The sequence below is a fragment of the Trichosurus vulpecula genome, chromosome 7, assembly GCF_011100635.1.
Source record: "Trichosurus vulpecula isolate mTriVul1 chromosome 7, mTriVul1.pri, whole genome shotgun sequence".
Taxonomy (NCBI): Eukaryota; Metazoa; Chordata; class Mammalia; order Diprotodontia; family Phalangeridae; genus Trichosurus; species Trichosurus vulpecula.
The window spans coordinates 232772158-232792614 of record NC_050579.1 but is presented as its reverse complement, the minus strand read 5'-3'; the positions used below and the strand labels follow the sequence as shown (position 1 = coordinate 232792614).

The window sequence follows — 20457 nt, the reverse complement described above, 5'->3', positions numbered from 1 at the left end:
TGGAATATTATATTCCATGCCCTCCACTCCTTTATCATGGTAGCTACTAAATTTTTTGCAATCCTGGTTATGTCTCTACAGAATTTGAATTATTTCTTTCTGGCTACTTGAAATATTTTGTCCTGAAACTGGGAGATCTGGATTTCGGCTCTAATATTTATGTGAATTTTCATCCTTTGGTTTTCTTTCAGAAAATGACTGATGGATTCTTTCAATTTCTAGTTTATCCTGTGGTTCTAACATGTGGAACTGAGTTTTATAAACTAAAAATGAAAAATAAATTTAAAAATTAAGTTGTTATTTCTCTTTTCATAATTTTTTATATTGTTCCCATTTCTTTTCCCACTTTTCCCTCTACTGACCTTATTTAATTTTAAAACATTTTTTCTCTATTTTTAATCTTTTTTTTTGCTTTTCTAGGAATTTTTTGCACTTATGTCCAAGCCACATTTTTAAAAAGACTTTGCTTATAGATGTTTTCAAGTCATTATCTTCTTCTGAGTTTGTGCTTAGAGCTTCCTTATCACCATTTATTGTTGTTCAGTCATTTTCAGTTGTGTCTGACTTCATCATTCTGCTTAAGGTTTTCTTAGCAGAAATACTGTTTGTTATTTTCTTCTCCAGCTCATTTTATAGATGAGGAAACTGAGGCAAATGGGGTTAAGTGACCTGCCAAAGGTCACAGAGCTATTAAGTGTCTGAGGGACACCAGATTTGGATGCAGGAAGATGAGTCTTCCTGCCTGCAGGCCTGGTGCTCTATTCACTGTTCCACCTAGCTGTCACTACCATGTCACCAAAGAAGCTTTTCTATGGTCAGGTTCTGTTTTTGATTTCCATTTTTCTAGCTATTTCTTGACTGTGGGCTTTATTTGGATATTATTCTTCTTTGGACTTGACTTTAGTGCCAGCATTGGGCCCTACTCACCTCTCAGGGTGGGGGGATGTTTAGCCTGAGCTTCTTTTATATCCTTTTGCTGATTTCACAGCTTACTGAGAGGCTGTAAGCTTTCAGTGCTTCCAATGTGATATAATCCACAGAGAAGTCTCCTTACAGCCTTCCTGATCTGTATCCTAGTTCTTACCCAAGTAGGGCCCAGTTCACTTACAACCATGTCCATTCCCCTTCCTGCCCTGGAACCACATCCTGAAAAAGAGTAATGGGCAACAGAGCTGCCAGACTGCACCTGTTTCTGCTTTCATTGCTTGTACAAGGTTTCCCTTAGAACTTGCTGTGACCAAGTGTTCAGTCACCTTACGGTCCCTGGTATAAGTCTGCTCGTTGTTTCTGCCACTGACACCACCAACCATGTTACCACAACTATTAGTGCTACTTCTGCCTCACACCACACTCCTAGGCAGTCCCTACCTCAATATGTGTGGATTCCTCTTTCTGTTTTCCTAAACTTCCCTCAAATGGAATAATGACTTAAAATTGGTTTTCCAGCACAAAATTTGGTTTGATGCATTTTTTAAAGACACTTTTGTTTTTTGGAGGTGGTATATTGGGAGAATTGGCAAAATGTTGATTTCACTCTGCTATCTTAATTCCATCTTCTGTGTCTCACTTTTTTAAGGGCCATTAGGAAAATGAGCATTTTTTTGGTCATGGAATTTGTCAATTCTGATTCCATTAATTTTTATTTAAGAATTGTAAAAAAGTTTAAAAAAGTAAAGCTTTAGGCTCTTTAGGCTTCATTTGAGACTTTAACATTTAATTTTCTTTGTTACTTTACCCTTTTTATGTAATTTAATCAACTTATCTGAACAAAACTGATTGATTGGAATTCTTCTGCCCAATCATACAGGAAAATAATGGTTGTGGTTTTGTGTCACAAAAGGTGGAACAACAGTGGAGAAGAGAAAGAACCTAAAAATCTTGGTATGAGACCCACCTAGACCACATCATCTGTAGATCAATTTAAAAGCATGTGAAATGGAACAGAAATCCCAAAGAACTGTCATCAATTTCACTGATATAGATATTTAAACTTTACTATATTAGTTTGTATTGTGCTAAGTAAGTGCAAATAGCACTTAAAAAGTTGGAGGTCTCAAGTCGAGCGTATATCTGTCTTAATTCTCAATTGGCCTCTTGTCATTCCAACCCTTCTTGCTCTCCTATTTCACTACTATTAGTCACCCTTTCCTCCCTTTGTAGATTGATCAGTTCCGTTGTACACTCTTTTCTTTAATCTCTTTCTGTTTTGCCCTACTATCATTCTTATGTCATGAAACCTCAGTTCTGGTTTCCTGTCTCATTCCTTCTCCTACAGAACTCCCCAAGCAGCTTTTCTGCGTATACTCGAAGCCTATCAAATGTCATCGACTGAATCCATAAAGAGAACAACAACATCACTGTTATTCAATTTCAACTGGTTCTCCATTGCTGCTAGGTGCTCTTCTGAGCTTTTCATAATTGACTCTCACATTCCCCAGAGTAACTGTTTTAAACCTTCTCTTCTGTAGTCAAGCCTCCTACATCACCCCTTGACTTTAGTCAGGTCTTGACTTTTATATGAACAAAGCAGAGGCCATTCGATGCTAATTTCCTGCCCATCCTCAAAACACAGACCACAACTCAAATACTTCACTGATTTTCTCACTATTTACTCCATCTCTTACAAAAAAGTATCTCCTCCTTTCCAAGGTCAAACCCTCTACTTGGTATTTTTTTATCCCATCTTCTCCCATATCTTCAGGTATTTTGCTACTTCAATCATTTTCTCACTTTTTATCTCTTTCAACTAGCTCTTTACCTTATTCATAAAAAGTTCAGTATTTCTTCCATTCTTAAAGAATCTTCCTTTGATAAATCCACTCCCCTCAAGCTATTATTCCAAATCTCTCCTCCTTCTTATAGCCAAACTGAAAAAAAAAGAAATCTACATTTAGCACTTTCACCTACTCATCTTCCACTCAATCTGGTATCCCTCAAAATCAAATCTCCAAGAGAAACACTCAATCAAAACTACTCTTTTCACAGTTAGTAGTGAATCTTTAAAAATGCCTTATTTATATGTTTTGTTTCCATGACCTTTATTTCAAAATACATCCCTCCAATTGTCATACACAGACACACAGATATGTACACATAAAATAGTTGGTAAAACCTAACATATCAACTGAAAGTGGTAGTATATACAGTTTTTCCATATCCATAGTTTACCACCTCTCCAAAGAAGGGAGGCCCCATATTTTTATGAATGGAACAATTTCAAATGATAAAAATAAGGGACTAAATTGCATGATGTCAGTAAAAAAAAGTTGGAGGAGGGGAGATCATCAGACCTTTTATTTTAAAATGAGGTTAATATACTTTACTTCAATAAGGCTTTCTAATATATATAAGGCTTACATTATTCTCATTATGAAGAATGACTGTGATAGTTTTAAAAAATGATGTAAAAAACAAAAAATAATCTATTTGATTAGGTTAAGACATCTATTCCTGGAAACATAAACTTAAAACTCATCTAGTTCAATCCCTTCATTTTTACAAGTGAGGAAACTAAGGCTCAGAGAGGTTAATTGATTCATTTAAAGTCATATAGAAAGTGGTAGAGTCAAAATTCAAACTTAAATCTTTAGGATTTGTTTTACTGTACTATTGTAGCCTACTGAAAATAATCAATCTTCCAAATTATTTCTGTTCCTTACCTGGGTATAATGTCCAACGGCTTCACCTGTAGTTGATCCTTTTCCAAATTCAAAATGTTTATATTCATCATACCAAGCTTGGACAGCATCTGTCCATGAGAGGGAGGCACTTGACATAAAGAGATTTTCACCACATACGGTCCCTGAAAAGAAAGTGGACCATTTATGATGGAAAAATAATATTTCTAACCATACCTTAAATAGCCTCTCTCACAAATATAAATTCTTTCCCTATGTCTTTGAGGCAATAACCTCTTGAGAGGCAGACATTTTAATTGTTATTCTGGAGAGATGATTTCTTTTTTAAGTTTTAAGGTTTAAGAGAGGAATTAAAGAAACAAGATGAGGAGAACTGATATTTTGAGAAATATTTCACTTTTGTAGTGATGAGAAACATGAGAAAATTCTGGGAAAAAAGATCGTGATTGGTATCTTGAGAAAACTGAAAAGTGGGATTGTGTTGTCTGAAAACAGCAATTATAATGATAGGTAGAAATAACTAGTGCTTTGATTTTTCTCACAATGAATACTTTGTAAATTTTTTAAATATACTGTTAAAAGTATAGTCAATATTATTGATGTGTATTCAGGCCTAAGAGATTGGATATTGGAGTGGCTTTGCTATAGTCTCTCTGTCTCTGCCTCTCTCAATACACACCTGCATACATACATTGCATGTACTGCATTTTATTATATGTTAATTTTTACCAGACAACTTCCCAAATAAAATTTCATTTTCTATAAGAAGCCTTCCCCAACCCCTCTTATTTACATTGCCTTCCCTCTGTTAATTATTTTCTATTCATTCTGTATATAGCTTGCTTTGTATATATTTGTTCACACATTTTATTTCATATTGGATTATATGTTCATTGATGGTAGGACTCTCTTTTGCCTTTTTTTGGTATCCCCAGCACTTAGCACAATGTCTGGCACATAGTAGGCATTTTATTAATGTTTATTGATTTTTGATATCTATATTGGCTATATTTAGAACTATCCTAAGATTTAAACTTTCATCTAGATCTTTTTAAATCTTGGTCTGTAGCTAGACATAGATATATCTACATATCCATACACACACACACACACACACACACACACACACACACACACACACATATATATATATATATATACAATATGTAAAACTATCTACCTCTATGTCTGTATCTATGAGGGAAGACAATGTGAGAGATGAAGAGGGATAGGCAGAGAAAGATGAGCAAACATTTTGAGAAACTTTTTTTCTAATTTATTAAATAATTAGTGTTTATATTAATAATATAATTAAAATATAATTTGAAGTTGGCTTCCACAACCAGTAATTAATGAGAGAGAAGATGTAGTTTTAGAAATTAATGTGGAAATTCGATCATACTCCTTTGAAAACCTTAGAACCTGAGATGAAAATGAATTAAAAAAAGGGTATTCAATAAAAAATGAGTGTAGAATGATCATCTAAACTTGTCTACATATAATCACTGTTGACCTTAACACTTTCTACCCACATATCTTCAAATTCAAAGGGTCAAACCCAGAAGCAAAAAAAAATATAGCAGCAAATTATTCAAACATCGTAAGTCATCAAATATCAGGTTAAAGTAGCCTTATTATACAGAAACTGTTGGGATAATAGGAAAGCAATCTGGAAGAAATTCAGTTTACACCATTATATCATGTGACAAGCAAAAATACCACCACCTGGACATATGATAATCTAAAAGATAATTTAATAAAACTCAGTAGAGGAAAAGTGAAGATAATTCTCACAGTTATTGATAAGGGAACAATGGTTGACCAAACACTGGATGAAAATTATCTCAGAAAATTAAAGGGATAATTTTTCTTGCATAAAATTGAACATTTTTCACAAACAGAATAAATGCTATTACCATTACAAGAGCTATAGTTCACTGCAACCTCCCCCAAGCAAATTTGTAGCAAAAAAAACACAAGAAATATGCCACAAATTTTTTAAATAAAATTCTGACATACAAGATATATCAGGACATGATACATACATACAGCAACAAGAGCTTTTCTCCCATAGGTAAGTGGCCAAAAGATATGAATGGACAGTTTTCACAGGAAATATAAGCTATCAAAACCACTGGGAAAATGCCTCAAATGATCAATAATAATAGTAATGCATTTAAAATGATATTCAGATTCTCACTCATCATATTGTTGCAGATAATAAAGATATCCAAAAGGAAAATTATAATTGTTAGAGGAGATGTGAGAAGAAACACATACTATTGTACTCTTCTTGGTGCTGTGAGCTGGTCCAACTATACTGGAAAGCAATTTGTAAGTACATCTAAGAAGCCTCTGAAACTTTCTATAACTTTGAGTCCTATACTACTATTGTACCTCAAAGAAGTCAAAGAGATAAGGAAAGGACCTATATATTCTCATATTTATGTCCACATTTTTGTAGCAAAGAACTATAAATCAAGACTGTCAAGTGAGGATTTATTGAACAAAGTATGCTGTATTAATGCCTAGTAAAGTTATTGATGTCTTGGTCTTGGTTGTTGTCCTTCATTCTCGAAGAGGACCAAAATGATATCACTATGCTTGAGTCAAGATTCAATGTGTCTGATTGTGGCTGATCAGACCAATACGAGCTTGGAATGCTCTGCTGCAGGTTGGGCACAAATAGTCCATGTGAACATTTTGGGTGGATATTCAAAACTTGTTCATCCTGCATTTCCTTTGAACTGTTTTAATTCTGCTTTGCTCATAGAACACAGCAACCTCTCTGATGTGGGAACCCCATGGTGAGCGGTGATGTGCCAGTGTCTCCCATGTCACACAATCAATTCCAAAATTCTTGAGAGAGACCTTGAGGGTGTTCTTGTATCACTTCTGCTGACCACTATGTGTGAGTTCTTTGTAAAATAGTCTTTTTGGCAAGTGTGCATTTTGCACTTGAACAACGTGGTCAGCCCATCGCAGCTGCACTCTCTGAAGCAGAGTTTGAATGCTTGGCATTTTAGTTCAAGTAAGGACCTCAGGGTCTGGTACCTTTTTCTGCCAGGTGATCTTCAGAATCTTCCTAAGAAAATTCAAATGGAAGTGATTCAGTTTGCTGGTATGGAACTGGTAGACTTTCCAGGTTTTGCAGGCATACAATGTGGTCAGCACCACAGCTCTGTAGACCTTCAGTTTGGTAATCAGTCTAATACCTCTTCTCTCCCCTACTTTGCTTCGAAGCCTCGCAAACACTGAGCTAGCTCTGGCAATGCATGAATCAATCTCATTATCAATGTGTACATCTCTGGAAAGTACATTACCAAGATAAGTGAACTTATCCACAGAATTCAAAATGTCTCCATTTGCTGTAACTGATGGTTCCACATACGGAGGGTGTAGTGGTGGCTGAAGGAGCACTTGTGTTTTCTTGGTGTTAATTGTTAGCCCAAAATTAGCACAAGCAGCAGAGAAGTGATCCATACTTTTTTGCATCTCAGCTTCAGAGGCTGCACTGAGTGCACAATCATCTGCAAACAGAAAATCATGCACAAACACTCCCTCCACTTTGGTCTTGGCTTGTAGCCTTTTCAAGTTGAAGAATTTACCATCAGTGCAGTAGCTGACTTTGATTCCATTTTTATTCTCATGCAAGCATTTGACAACATGGCTGAAAACATGCTTAAAAGCATGAGAGCAAGCATACAGCCTTGTTTCACTCTATTGGTGACTGGGAAGGCACGAGAGCACTGTCCATTGTCTTGAATGTCCATTATCTGGGCAAGCATGCTGTCACAAAATTGATATACAATGCTGATGAACTTCTTAAAGCAACCAAATTTTGACATAATTTTCCATAAGCCCTGATGACTAACAGTATCAAAGGCCTTGTTCAAATCTACAAATGTTGTATACAGACCCCTATTCTGCTCCTGGCATTTCTCCTGGAGTTGTCAGGCAGCAAACACCATATAGACTGTTTCTTGGCCCTTTCTGAAGCCACACTGGCTCTCAGGTAGATGACCACCTCCCAGGTGAAGGATTAGCCTATTAAGGAGGACTCCGGCAAGAATCCTGCCAGCAATGACTAACAGGGAGACACCACCCCACCCCCATGATTGTCACAGGACCATCTATTTCCTTTACTTTTATAGAGATGAACAATGGAGACATCCTTGAACTCCTGGGTGATAACCTCCTCTTGCCATATAACCTAGAAAATTTCAGTCAGCTTTTGTATGAGCAATGGACCCCCTATCTTGTAAATCTCAGCTAGAACAGAATCAACACCAGGTGCTTTGCCACAGGAAATGAGGCTAACAGCATTCAAAACCTCTTCTTCAGTTGGAGCTTCAGCTAGAGAGGGATTGACTTCAACCTGAGGTAAATGGTCAATGGCTTCAGCATTGATTATGATCTGTTAAGAACACCATGGAAGGGGGCAAGGACTTGCGTGAGCTCCTTTCCAGGTTCCTCCAAAAACCTATAAAAATGGCTCTGAACAAATTCTAGAACTGCAGAACCCACAAAATAGCAGAGGGAAGCAGGGACTTGAGTGAGCTCCTCTCCAGGTTCCTCCAAAAACCTATAAAAATGGCTCTGAACAAATTCTAGAACTGCAAAACTCACAAAATAGCAGAGGGAAGCAGGGATCCAGCCCAGGACAGCCTGGATTGTCGCTGGATGAGGTCTATTGCCCACGGAGTGGAGGGGAGTGGAGCCCAGCGTGGGTGGTGGCAGGACCAACCAGACCAGGAGCTGGGCAGAACAGGCCTTAGCACCCTGAATCAGTGAGCTGTGGCAGTTACCAGTCTTCTCAACCCACAAACGCCAAAGACAACAGAGAAGGTTAGTGGGAAAAGCTACTGGGACAGAGTGAAAAGAGTTTGAGATTCAGCCACCTCCCTGGGGCAGTGGGGATGGTGCAGCTACAGAACTACAGCTGCAGTTGCTTCTGGCTCCAGATCCACCTGGTGGGAGAAATTAAGTGGTGGATCAGAGCAGGAGTGCAGAGCCTGCTTAAGATTTGTGTCAGGTCCGGGTTGGCGGTTCTTGGGGAAGGAGTGCTGGTGTGGCAGAGCTGGCTGTATAGAAATAGCTCTGAAATCAATGGCGCATCCCCTCAAGCTTAGAACAAAGTACTTTTTACTCTACAAGCAGTCATACCCTGCTGAAAAAACAACTCAAGGGTGAAGTAAGTTGTCTGGGAACATGGCCAGGCAGCAAAAACACACCAAGATTCAGTCTCAGACTTTGGAATCTTTCTTTGGTGACAAAGAAGACCAAAACATACAGCCAGAAGAAGTCAACAAAGTCAAAGAGCCTACATCAAAAGCCTCCAAGAAAAACATGAACTGGTCTCAGGCCATGGAAGAGCTCAAAAAGGATTTGGAAAAGCAAGCTAGAGAAGTAGAGGAAAAATTGGGATGAGAAATGAGAATGAGGTGAGAAAACCATGAAAAACAAGTCAATGAAGTGCTAAAGGAAACCCCAAAAATACTGAAAAATATTGAGGAAAACAACACCTTAAAATAGACTAACTCAAATGGTAAAAGAGTTCCAAAAAGCCAATGAGGAGAAGAATGCCTTGAAAGGCAGAATTAGCCAAATGGCAAAGGAGGTCCAAAAGACCACTGAAGAAAATACTACCTTAAAAATTAGATTGGAACCACTTCTAGGGTTGTATGCCAAAGAAATCACACAAGCGGGAAAAGGACCCATATGTACAAAAATATTAATAGTGGTTCTTTTTGTGGTAGCTAAGAATTGGAAATCAAAGGGATGCCCATCAATTGGGGAATGGCTGAACAAGCTGTAGTATATGAAGGTAATGGAATACTATTGTGCCATAAGAAATGGGGATGATACGGACTTCATAACAACCTGGAAAAACCTACACGACATAATGCTGAGCGAGCAGAGCAGAGCCAGGAGAATGTTATACACAACCACAGATATATGGATTCTGTGAGGACCAACCCTGACAGACTTTGCTCCTCTCAACAACACAAGGACAAAGACAACTTCAAAGGACTCATGATGGATTATGCTATCTACATCCAGAGAAAGAACTATGAAGTATGAATGCAGATTGAGGCACATTTCATGCTTGCCTTCCCCCCCCCCTTTTTTTTTCCTTTTCTCTCTTTTGTTTTAGTTTTTGGGTTGGTTTTTTTTTTGTTCCTGTTTCTTCATTTGCATGATTCATTTCATTGATCACAGTTCTTCTCCATAACTTGACTAGTGTGTAAATTAATTCAATGCAAAGTTATACATGGAAGCTATATGGGATTCCATGCCATCTTGGGGAGGAAGGGGGGAGGGAGGGAAGAAAATCTGGAACTCAAAATGTTGTGGAACCGAATGTTGTAAATTAAAAATAAAAAATTATAATAAAAAAATTAGATTGGAGCAAGTGGAAGCTAGTGACTTCATGAGAAATCAAGATATTATAAAACAGAACCAAAGGAATGAAAAAATGGAAGACAGTGTGAAATATCTCATTGGAAAAACCACTGACCTGGAAAATAGATCCAGGAGAGATAACTTAAAAATTATTGGACTACCTGAAAGCCATGATCAAAAAAGAGCCTAGATATCATCTTTCAAGAAATTATCAAGGAGAACTACCCTGATATTCTAGAGCCAGAGGGCAAAATAGAAATTGAAAGAATCCACAGATCGCCTCCTCAAAAAGATCCCAAAAAGAAAACTACTAGGAATATTGTCGCCAAATTCCAGAGCTCCCAGGTCAAGGAGAAAATATTGCAAGCAGCCAGAAAGAAACAATTTGAGTATTGTGGAAAAACAATCAGGATACTACAAGATCTAGCAGCTTCTACATTAAGGGACCGAAGGGCTTGGAATACGATATTCCGGAGGTCAGTGGAGCTAGGATTAAAACCAAAAATCACCTACCCAGAAAAACTAAGTATCCTGCTCCAAGGCAAAATATGGATTTTCAACAAAATAGAGGACTTTCAAGCTTTCTCAGTGAAAAGATCAGAGCTGAATAGAAAACTTGACTTTCAAACACAAGAATCAAGAGAAGCATGAGAAGGTAAACAAGAAAGAGAAATCATAAGGGACTTACTGAAGTTGACCTGTTTTGTTTACATTCCTACATGGAAAGATGATGTGTATGATGCATGAGACCTCAGTATCATAGTAGCTGAAAGGAATATGCATATATATATACATGTATGTGTACACGTATACATGCATATGTGTGTGTCTTTGTATGTATATATGTAGTGTAGGTGTGTATATAGGACACAGAGTGAGTTGAATATGAAGGGATGATATCTAAAAAAATAAAATCAAATTAAGGGATAAGAGAGGAATATATTGAGAGAGGGAGAAAGGGAGAGATAGAATGGGGTAAATTGTCTCGCATAAAAGTGGCAAAAAAAGTGGTTCTGTAGGAAGGCAAGGGGGGGGGCAGGTGAGGAAGAATGAGTAAATCTTGCTCTCATCGTATTTGACCTGAGGAGGGAATACCATACAAACTCAACTGGGTGTCTAACCCACAGGAAAGAAGGAGGAAGATAAAAAAGGGGGATGATAGAAGGGAGGGCAGACAGGGGGAGAAGGTAATCAAAAACAAATACCTTCAAAAAGGGACAGGGTCAAGGGAAAAAGTTCAATAAAGGGGGATAAGTTAGGAAGGAGCAAAACATAGTTAATCTTTCACAACATGAGTATTGTGGAAGGGTTTTATATAGTGATACCCATGTGACCTATGTTGAATTGCTTGCATTCTTGGTGAGCGTGGGCGGGGAGGGAAGAGGGGAGAGAATTTGGAAGTCAAAGTTTTAAAAACAGATGTTCAAAAAAAAGTTTTGCATGCAACTAGGAAATAAGACACATAGGCAATGGGGCATAGAAATTTATCTTGCCCTACAAGAGAAAAAGCGAAAGGGGGATGGGAGGGGAGCGGGGTGACAGAAGGGAGGGCTGACTGGGGAATGGGGCAACCAGAATATACACCATCTTGGAGTGGGGAGGGTAGAAATGGGTAGAAAATTTGTAATTCAAACTCTTGTGAAAATCAATGCTGAAAACTAAATATATTAAATAAATTAAATAAAAGGAAAAAAAAAGAACACTATGGAAGTGTTCAGCCCATCTCTCCCGGATCACGTCCTTATCACTAATCAATGTGGCTCTGTCAGCACTGAGTAGTTGAGATGCACCATAGGTCTTCGTCCCATAAATAGCCTTCAGGGCATCATAAAAGTGCTTTGGATTATTACTATCAGCATAAACTGAATTTCATCTGCCTTTTTACTGAGCCAAGAATCCTGCATCACTCTGTGCTTTGCTTGTACTTTACTTTTGATGGAATTAAATGCTGCCTTCTTAGAGATGGATGAGCTATCCTGCTGGTAAATGCAGCTTCTGAATTTCCCCATCAGTTTCATCAATCCAGTCTTGGTGTTTGCAAGTGTTTTGACCCAGATGAACAAACGCAGTGCTATACACTAAATCTCTGAAAGTTGCCCACTCCCTTTCTGCTCCACTGTTGCCAACTGTGTGTTGGCTCAATTTTGCCTCCAAGTTAGCAACAAACTGTTCTGGCTCGGAGGAAAGCTCGAATTTGTTAACATCAATTCTTCTGGTGGTCACTTTGTCTTTGGGGCACTGCTTTTGCTGATTTTGATATTTAGCTTGGGAAGGATAAGTCTATGATCAGTTCAGCACTCTGTACCACACATTGCCTTCATCACTCTCACATCCTGTCTGTCTCTTCTCCTTATCATCACATAGTCTATTAAATACCAACGTTTGCTGCGAGAGTGCATCCATGAAGTTTTATTGCATTTAAGTAAACATAAGACAGTGTTGGTAATGACCAACACTATTGATGTTTAAAAATTGTGACAAGAAAGTAAAAGTTCTGAGTGATTTGGTGATTTATTCAAGGCAGCAGCTAAAATGTACATATAGCAGTGAGGTAAATTATGTAGGTTCTCTGATTCCAAATTCAATTTCTTTCTATTACATTGCATTGCTTTCCTTTTAATATTCATGTATCATTTTATACATATATATATATATATATATCAAGAAGATTATATATTACATATATATAAATCAAGAACATTATATATATATCAAGAACATTAATATATGTGTATTTATTAATGTTCTTGATTTGAATATAAGATCTCTTAGAGCAATACCAGAATTCCTGCTAGCTCACAGAGCACCTTGCCTATAACTCAAATTCTGTTAGATGGTGGTTTGACACTGCAGATTCTGGAGCAAAAGAGTGGCTTGACCATATATGTGCATGAGAAGGATTACCCTGGCAGCAAATGAAAGACATATTGAAGAGATTTGAGGGAGAGTAAAGAATAAGGCAATCCTGTTAGTAGACTATGGAGGTAATTCACTAGGCAGCAATGAAATCCCTTTGAGATAGTGTTTTTAGAAATTAAGAGTAGACAAATGAATTTAATGTTGTGTGAGTTCAAAGCAGTGGGACTGCATAAATATTTGGATCTAAGATGTGAATGATGAGAAGAGCTAACATAATCCTAAAGTTATGAGTGTAAGAGATAAAGATGAATGACATAGTCTTAGTTAGAAATAATGGAAGTCATCAGAATATTTACTGTGAATGATAGTGTCAAAGAGATGGAACAAATGGGAGGGTGGGATCTGAGAATGGGACATCAAAGTTCCAGATGTTGGCAGTGGAAGAAGACATGCTAAGGTATAATGTATGATTATATTAATATTTGGCTGAACTGAGGTGGATAGAGTTTCTTGGGCTTGAGGAGATTAGAGTACTGAGAAATAACTTCAACTTTAAAAATCTGTGACTTTGTTAACAAGAGTATTATTTCCACTATCCCAGCTCATAATGCTCCCCGAGCCCAATGATTTAGGAGACCATTCTTGAGAGTTGCTGTTGCCAAAAAGGAAAAAAAAATCCACCCTTCAGTCACCGTGGTTCAGACCTTCTCTGATCATAGCTGGACACAAAACAGAAAAGTTGTCTGTGTATAACCTTCTTATGGTTTACTCCTCTCCTACTCTAGTTCCATTATCTGACTTTTGTTCCTCTCACCAACTAGTCATTTCTTGACTCTAGGCCTTTACATTGACTGTCTCTAATGCCTAGAATGTTCTTCTTCTCCTCTGCCCTTTAGCCTTCCCAGCTTTAGTCAAGAATCAACTTGAATCTGCCCTTCTGCAGCAGAACTGCAGTTCCTCTAGAGAAGGTTATCGTTTAGTTAAATTTTCTGAATATTGAAATTAGGGGGAGGATTATTTAAGACAGGGGATAGTGTAAGAAAAACAAATCCTAAAGATGATAACATTATTTATATCTCTTTCTGAGGTAGTAAATGGTGGGAATGTAAAGAGATGCCCTTCGGCTGGACAATGGCTGATGAAATTATAGTATATAAATGTAATGGAAAATTACTGTGGTATAAGAAAGATGAAGGGAATGTTTTCAAAGAAACCTGCAGAGACTTATGTGATGCAAAGTGAAGTGATCAGAAGCAGAACAATTTATACAAATACAATAACATATATAAACAAAAAAATTTGAAAGAATAAAAATTCTACCAATGTAATGACCAACAACAATTTCAGAGTAATAATGATGAAATATGCTACCAACGTTCTTATAGAAAGTTCAATGACTCAAAGCATAGAATAAGAAATATGTGTTCATATGTATGTACACATACATATAAATATATACATATATAATCAATTTGTTTTGCTTAACCATACTTTTTTAACAGTTTTGTTTTCCTTCTCGGGGTGGGGTTAGAGAAAATAGATTTTTACTGATTGTGTGTGTATGTGTGTGTGCATACGTGTACACATATACACACATAAAACATATACACACATATGTGTGTCCATCCGCACAATACATATATGTATGTATATATACACATGTAAGCACACATGCACATATACATTAGATGCATATGCATATATGTATGGGGTATATATGTATATATATGTGTGCATACATATATACATATAGTGTGTGTGTGTGTGTGTGTGTGTGTGTGTGTGTAACCTTGGAGAAGTCCAAATCAACCTATTTTTAGAAATGAGGAAACTGAGACCAAAGAATTTAAGTAACTTGATTAAGAGCACACAGAAGGTAACTGGTTAAACTTGGTTCAAAGCTAGGTCCTCTGATGGCAAATCCAGAGTAACACAGTATGTGGAGCTAAATTCTTTTTTACTTACCAATTGTTCTGTCCTTTTGTTCACTGTGGTCTAAAGTACATTGATCTGCCCAGGCCTGGGCTGTTTTTTGTGCTTCTTTGCTCCATTGCTTAAAGAAAAAGAAAAATATATACATAGGTTGATTGAAAATTTAAGTCCAAATTTTGATTCAGTCCACTTCCAACATTTATAATTATCTGTTATAATGAGAGAAATTAGTTCAAGTATCATGTAGAACACAAAATAATTAGATTCGGTACTATATCTGCCCTCATGGAGATTATTATAGTCTACCGGAGGGAAAAGATGCAAAAGGGCACAATAATAATATGTTGTGTATCCAATTACAATATCTTATTTTAGTAATGGACAACCTTCAAATATTCAACAATGATGATGACATATAATTTTTATGACATTTTACTATTTATGAGCAACTTTCTTCATAATAATCTCATGTGTCAAAAATATAAATTTTATTTTTTCTTTAAAAATATTTCTGAGAGGTTAAGAAAATTTTTAAGTCTACGTAGCTAGAAAACGCTAGAACCAAGACTCGAGCTCACTTCTCTTTAAAAAAATACCAGTAGTTCATAATTATAGACTGAAAAGTCATTGCAGCATAAGAAAGCTAGACTCGGAATGAGGAAGACTGGGACTACTGTCTTGTCTCTGATATTTAATTGCGTGACCGTGGGGAATCATTTGAGCTCTTCGGGTCCCAGGCAATTTTCTTTCTCTTTTAAAAATTATTTATTTATTTTTAGTTTACAACATGTGGTTCCACAAGCTTTTGAGTTTTCAATTTCCTCCCCCTCCCTCCCTTCACCCCTCTCCAAGATGACATGCAATCTGATATAGGCTCTACGTATAACAAATTTTTACATTAGTCATGTTGTAAAGAAGAATTATAACCAATGCAATGAACCATGAGAAAGAAGAAACAAAGCAAAACAAAACAAAAAAAGAGGGAGAGCAAATAGTATACTTCGATCTGTGTTCAGACTCTGTAATTCTTTCTCTGGATGTGGATAGCATTTTCCATCATGAACCTTTTGGAGTTGTCTTAGGCTTTTCACTGCTGAGAAGAGCCAAGCCTATCAAAGTTAGTCATCACACAATGTGGCTGCAACTGTCTACAATGTTCTCTTGGTTCTGTTCCCCTCACTCAGTATCAGTTCATGTAAGTCTTTCCAGATTTTTCTGAAGCCTGCATGCTCATTATTTTTTATGGCACAATAGTATTCCATTACATTCATATACCACAACTCATTCAGCCATTCCCAAATTGATGGGTGTCCCCTCAATTTCCACTTCTTTGCCACCACAAAAAGAGCTAGTATTGAGGGAAATAAAGCAGTTAAGTGAAGACAGATGTATCAGAGTATAATGATTAACTATCCTCCCCACCCCTTAGCCTGTCTGTAGTCAACCCAGATGTTTGCTGTGCAGTGACATGAGGTAGCCATGGTATAGTAAGAAGTCTGAGTGTGCTTGGCACAACACCCTGTGTCACAACTTTATCTCAATACATTTTAAACTTAATTTTAAAATTTTACTGAGTTGAATTGAATTGTTAGACTTCTGACTTTGGGTTTTGCAAGTTAGTAGCTATGTGATCTGTGGCAGATTATATAGCCTGTCCAAACTTTTCTCCTCTTCTATATAGTGGGGAGGTGGGAGAAGGATTAATAATTCCTGTTCTGTCTAGCTTACAGTGTTATTGTGCAAATCACTTAAAAGCCACTTGGAAAACTAAAAAGTACGATATAAATGACACTTCTTCCATGAGCCCATTGTTTCCTGGAAACCTTCCCCCTTGGGCTCCACAAAGACTTTGACCTTTTATCATGTATTTATGATATGTTCTATTAGAGTTATCTGTGTTTGTGTTGTTCCCCTCCTAGAGCCTAAACTCCATAAGAGAAAGGCTTGTACCTTCTCTCAGCTTTGCATTACTCCTAGGTCTTCTAGCATAGCAGATACTTAATATTTCTGTTGGAATGATATACAAGGTATGTCACTGTATAATTATGTATTATATTATAAAATACAAAATATAATTATTGCCGACAAAATAATTAATTCTGAAGTAAGATATCATCATTGCAAGCTACAGTCCTTGATCCATATTCCATTCCTCCCTCATCCCATGATTGAAACTTACCATCTTTAGCATGTTGGTGGCAGGGGGTGAGGCTTGTGCTCGCAGAGCATTGTGCTTGTCCACTATTTCACGTTGGGCTTTTTCAAGTTTGGTTGATAGAGACTGAAAGGATACACGCTATGGAAAAAAAAATAAGAAGAGATACCTCACCATGGTTAATCCTCAAAACTGAATATCATTTCCAATCCTTTCCAATCGGATTCCTTAAAATATTTTAAGAAGTTATTTTATTAAGTTACTAGAAAATATCATTAACAATACAGGAGATTTCTTTTTTTCTCTGTTATAGAAAACTTATAAAATAGGAAAATATAATTTAAAACCCCAAGATACCACTAACTAATGTATTATCTCCAAGATAGGCTAAGCAGATGTAAAATAGAATCATAGAATCCTACCCCTAGAAGAAATATCCTTATTTCATGTAAACAACTCCTAAGCCACAGAGAGGTTGAGCTGAAATAAATTCAGAAAGATAAATGTCTACCATATTATTAACATCTTTCAAAATATGGGTTCTTCACTGGAATATTTAAGATAAGTTTCCACCATTTCTACTCAACAGTATGCATGCTTGGCCTGTATTGCAACTTACTTTCAGTCTAGGGTTCTATCAAGTTCAAGGGTTGGTATTAATTAGCAAGTACAAAAAACCTACTATGAATTTATTGAATAATGGAAGATGATCTGCCCTTCAGAGCCAGGATTATGGGGTTTAGGCCTTGCTTCTGACATTTACTTCTGTCTCGTCTTGACCAATTCCTTTATATTTTTTAAGACTGAGTTGCAGAGCAGGTGCTCACCTGAATTGATAGAGGGATTTCCTCACAGGTGTTACCAATATAAATGGAATCACAGATCTGGTCTCTTTCTCTATGATGTTATGTTGGTGTAGTGGTTTAAAACCATTGATATAAATTCTAAAGGGGGAATATAAGTGACATTTCTTTCTTTCGTTCATGGGGTATTATCCTAGAATAGAACACGACTGATTCTATGTACCTGCCTGTCCTAACCTTAAGAATATAAACCCCACTGATGAAACAGATGGTCATCTGTCACCAGTGACCAGGTCTATGTCCCAGGTAAGGTACACAAAGCTCTATTTCATGAAAATCATCAATAGGTCAAGAAAGGTAGAAAAATTGAGGAGGGAGTACTCCTGAACATTAGGGAAGATATAGGGGTAATAAAGGATAGGTAGGGAGATTGGGTTTTATAGGGAAATACTTTTTTTTACAGAGCAACAGAAATGATTCTGGGACTGGGACTATCTTTATTCTCATCCATTTAATAATATTAGCAATGGTAGAGAAGTGTTAATATTCAGACTCATATGCTTCATTTTTTAGTGATCTTATTTGCTCATCTCCCTTAGTCTTATGGTTATTCCCAAGGCAATGATAACCTACTATATACATCTAAGTCCCTATTAGTACAAATGATAATCCGGTAAAGTGATTTCATTATTCAATATATTCATTATATTTGCATTGGTTTATAACTAATGATATTTTTTAATAATTAAAACTTCAAGTAATACAATATATACAACTGTTTCAGGGCATTTGCTATTTATACTAATCAACACCAGCTGCATCTCATTTGAACTCATTTAGAATCACTGAGTATATAGGATATTGAAAATAATACAACATATTAAATATCAAATATCTGAAGTAATAACAAGATTTTAGTCTCCTAATATACTTACTAACTGTGTGAACCTAGGAAAATAACAACCTCTGTCAGCCTTGGTTTCCTCATCTACGTAATGGGACTAATGACTGCATCTGCATCCCAGGGTTGTTGTGAAGATAACATTTCATATATGTGTGTGTGTGTGTGTGTGTGTATGTGTGTATATATATGTGTATATATGTGTGTGTGTGTACACACATATATGTATGTATATATATACACATACATACATATACACATATATTTTGTTGTTGAATCATTTGCCTATATGTGACCTCATTTGGGACTTTTCTTGGCAAAGATAATGGAGTAATTTGCTATTTCCTTCTCTAGCTCATTTTACAGATGAAGAAACTGAGCTAAATGACTTGCCCAGGGTCACATAGCTAGCATTCGAGGCTTAATTTAAACTCATGAAGATGCATCTTCCTGATTACAGGTCCAGTGTTCTATCCACTGTGCCACCTAGCTGCCAGTTATATGTAAAGTGCTTTGAAAACCTTAAAGTGCTCTATAAATAACTATAAGCAAGTTCTTCTGGCCCTGGATTAACCTGGTCCCTAAGACCAAGAACAGGGCAAATCAAAGGTGAGAAAAGCACCATAACAAATGAATGAATGAGTGACTTATTTAACATGCATCATACAAAAAGCATAGGCCAAGTGGTGGTGATACAGATATAAATCACCTTTAAGTTTGTAGGTATTTGTCTGGAAGACAAGACCAATACCATTGGCACTGACTCCAATCAATGATCTTCACCTATAGTCATTCAAACAACAGTTTGGTGAAAAAGAGACTTAGGGCATTAGAAAGAAGGGATAAATGTAGAAGATGAGTAGGAAGAAATTGAGAAGATGTATGGAAGGATAATGAAAGGAATCATTGATATCTAACTTTGTTTCTACCTATAAAAATCATAAGAATTCCTGTTCTATAGATTAATATCTTTCACCTAAAGTAGGCTTAGATAAGAAAGCTTAGGGTATATTATGTAGAAATGGCATTTCCTGGAAGGCTCACTTAACCAGGTATGGGAAAATTCCTAGCATGACTGAAGGAAGTTATTGAACCATAGTCATACCTGTGCATCACCACAAGATGGGAACAGTATGGCAGTTAAGGAGAGCAGCACAGGTAGTAAAATCATTGCTGAAAAATAAAAATAAAGACATGTAAACTTCTGTCCTTGCCATCATCATCGTCATCATCGTCATCGTCATCATCATCATCATCACAAAATTCAATGTTTTGCCAGATTGGCAGGAAGTAGTGGAAAGAATGCTTGACCTGAAGTCATGAAGAACTGAATTCAAAATCAAGCTCAGACAACAGCAGCAGCATGACCCTAGGAAGTCTCTTAGCCCCCGTCTTAACAGTCATCATCATCATCCTCATCACCACCACCACGACCACCACCACCAAATTTAGTAGTGGCAACTGATTCTAATATGGTTATCTCAGTTTCTTCAGGTGTAAAAAGAAAAATGCAAATAAAAATATTTTCACCTCCCGCCTCACATACCTTGCACCAAAACTGTGAAGAGCTTGTTAAAGAGTGAAGTATTTGAGAAATGTGTGAGCTATTATTTCAAGAATGTTATCTATGTTTTTTGAAAACATAATTACAACGTGTACCAACTCATGAGATCAAGTGTTCATTGCATTGATTACTTGGTATGTCAAGAAGGCCAGTGCCTCCTTTTATTGATGCTAGGCTCATCTGGGGCAAGCTCATGACAG

At 36.8% G+C, this 20457-nt stretch overlaps 1 protein-coding gene across 1 annotated transcript in view; it reads right to left on the bottom strand.

Annotated features, from left to right (window-relative positions):
- The window catches only part of LOC118858538 (cysteine-rich secretory protein 3-like), a 38402-nt gene extending 18538 nt beyond the window's left edge, over positions 1 to 19864 (bottom strand). Inside the window, exons 1-4 of the mRNA XM_036769105.1 lie at positions 19799 to 19864; positions 17014 to 17130; positions 14868 to 14955; positions 3660 to 3802 (exon numbers count right to left, since the gene is read on the bottom strand). Of these exons, the coding sequence (XP_036625000.1) occupies positions 3660 to 3802; positions 14868 to 14955; positions 17014 to 17130; positions 19799 to 19864 (414 nt within the window). The remainder of the gene's footprint in view (positions 1 to 3659; positions 3803 to 14867; positions 14956 to 17013; positions 17131 to 19798) is intronic.
- Between the last annotated feature and the right edge of the window lie 593 nt (positions 19865 to 20457).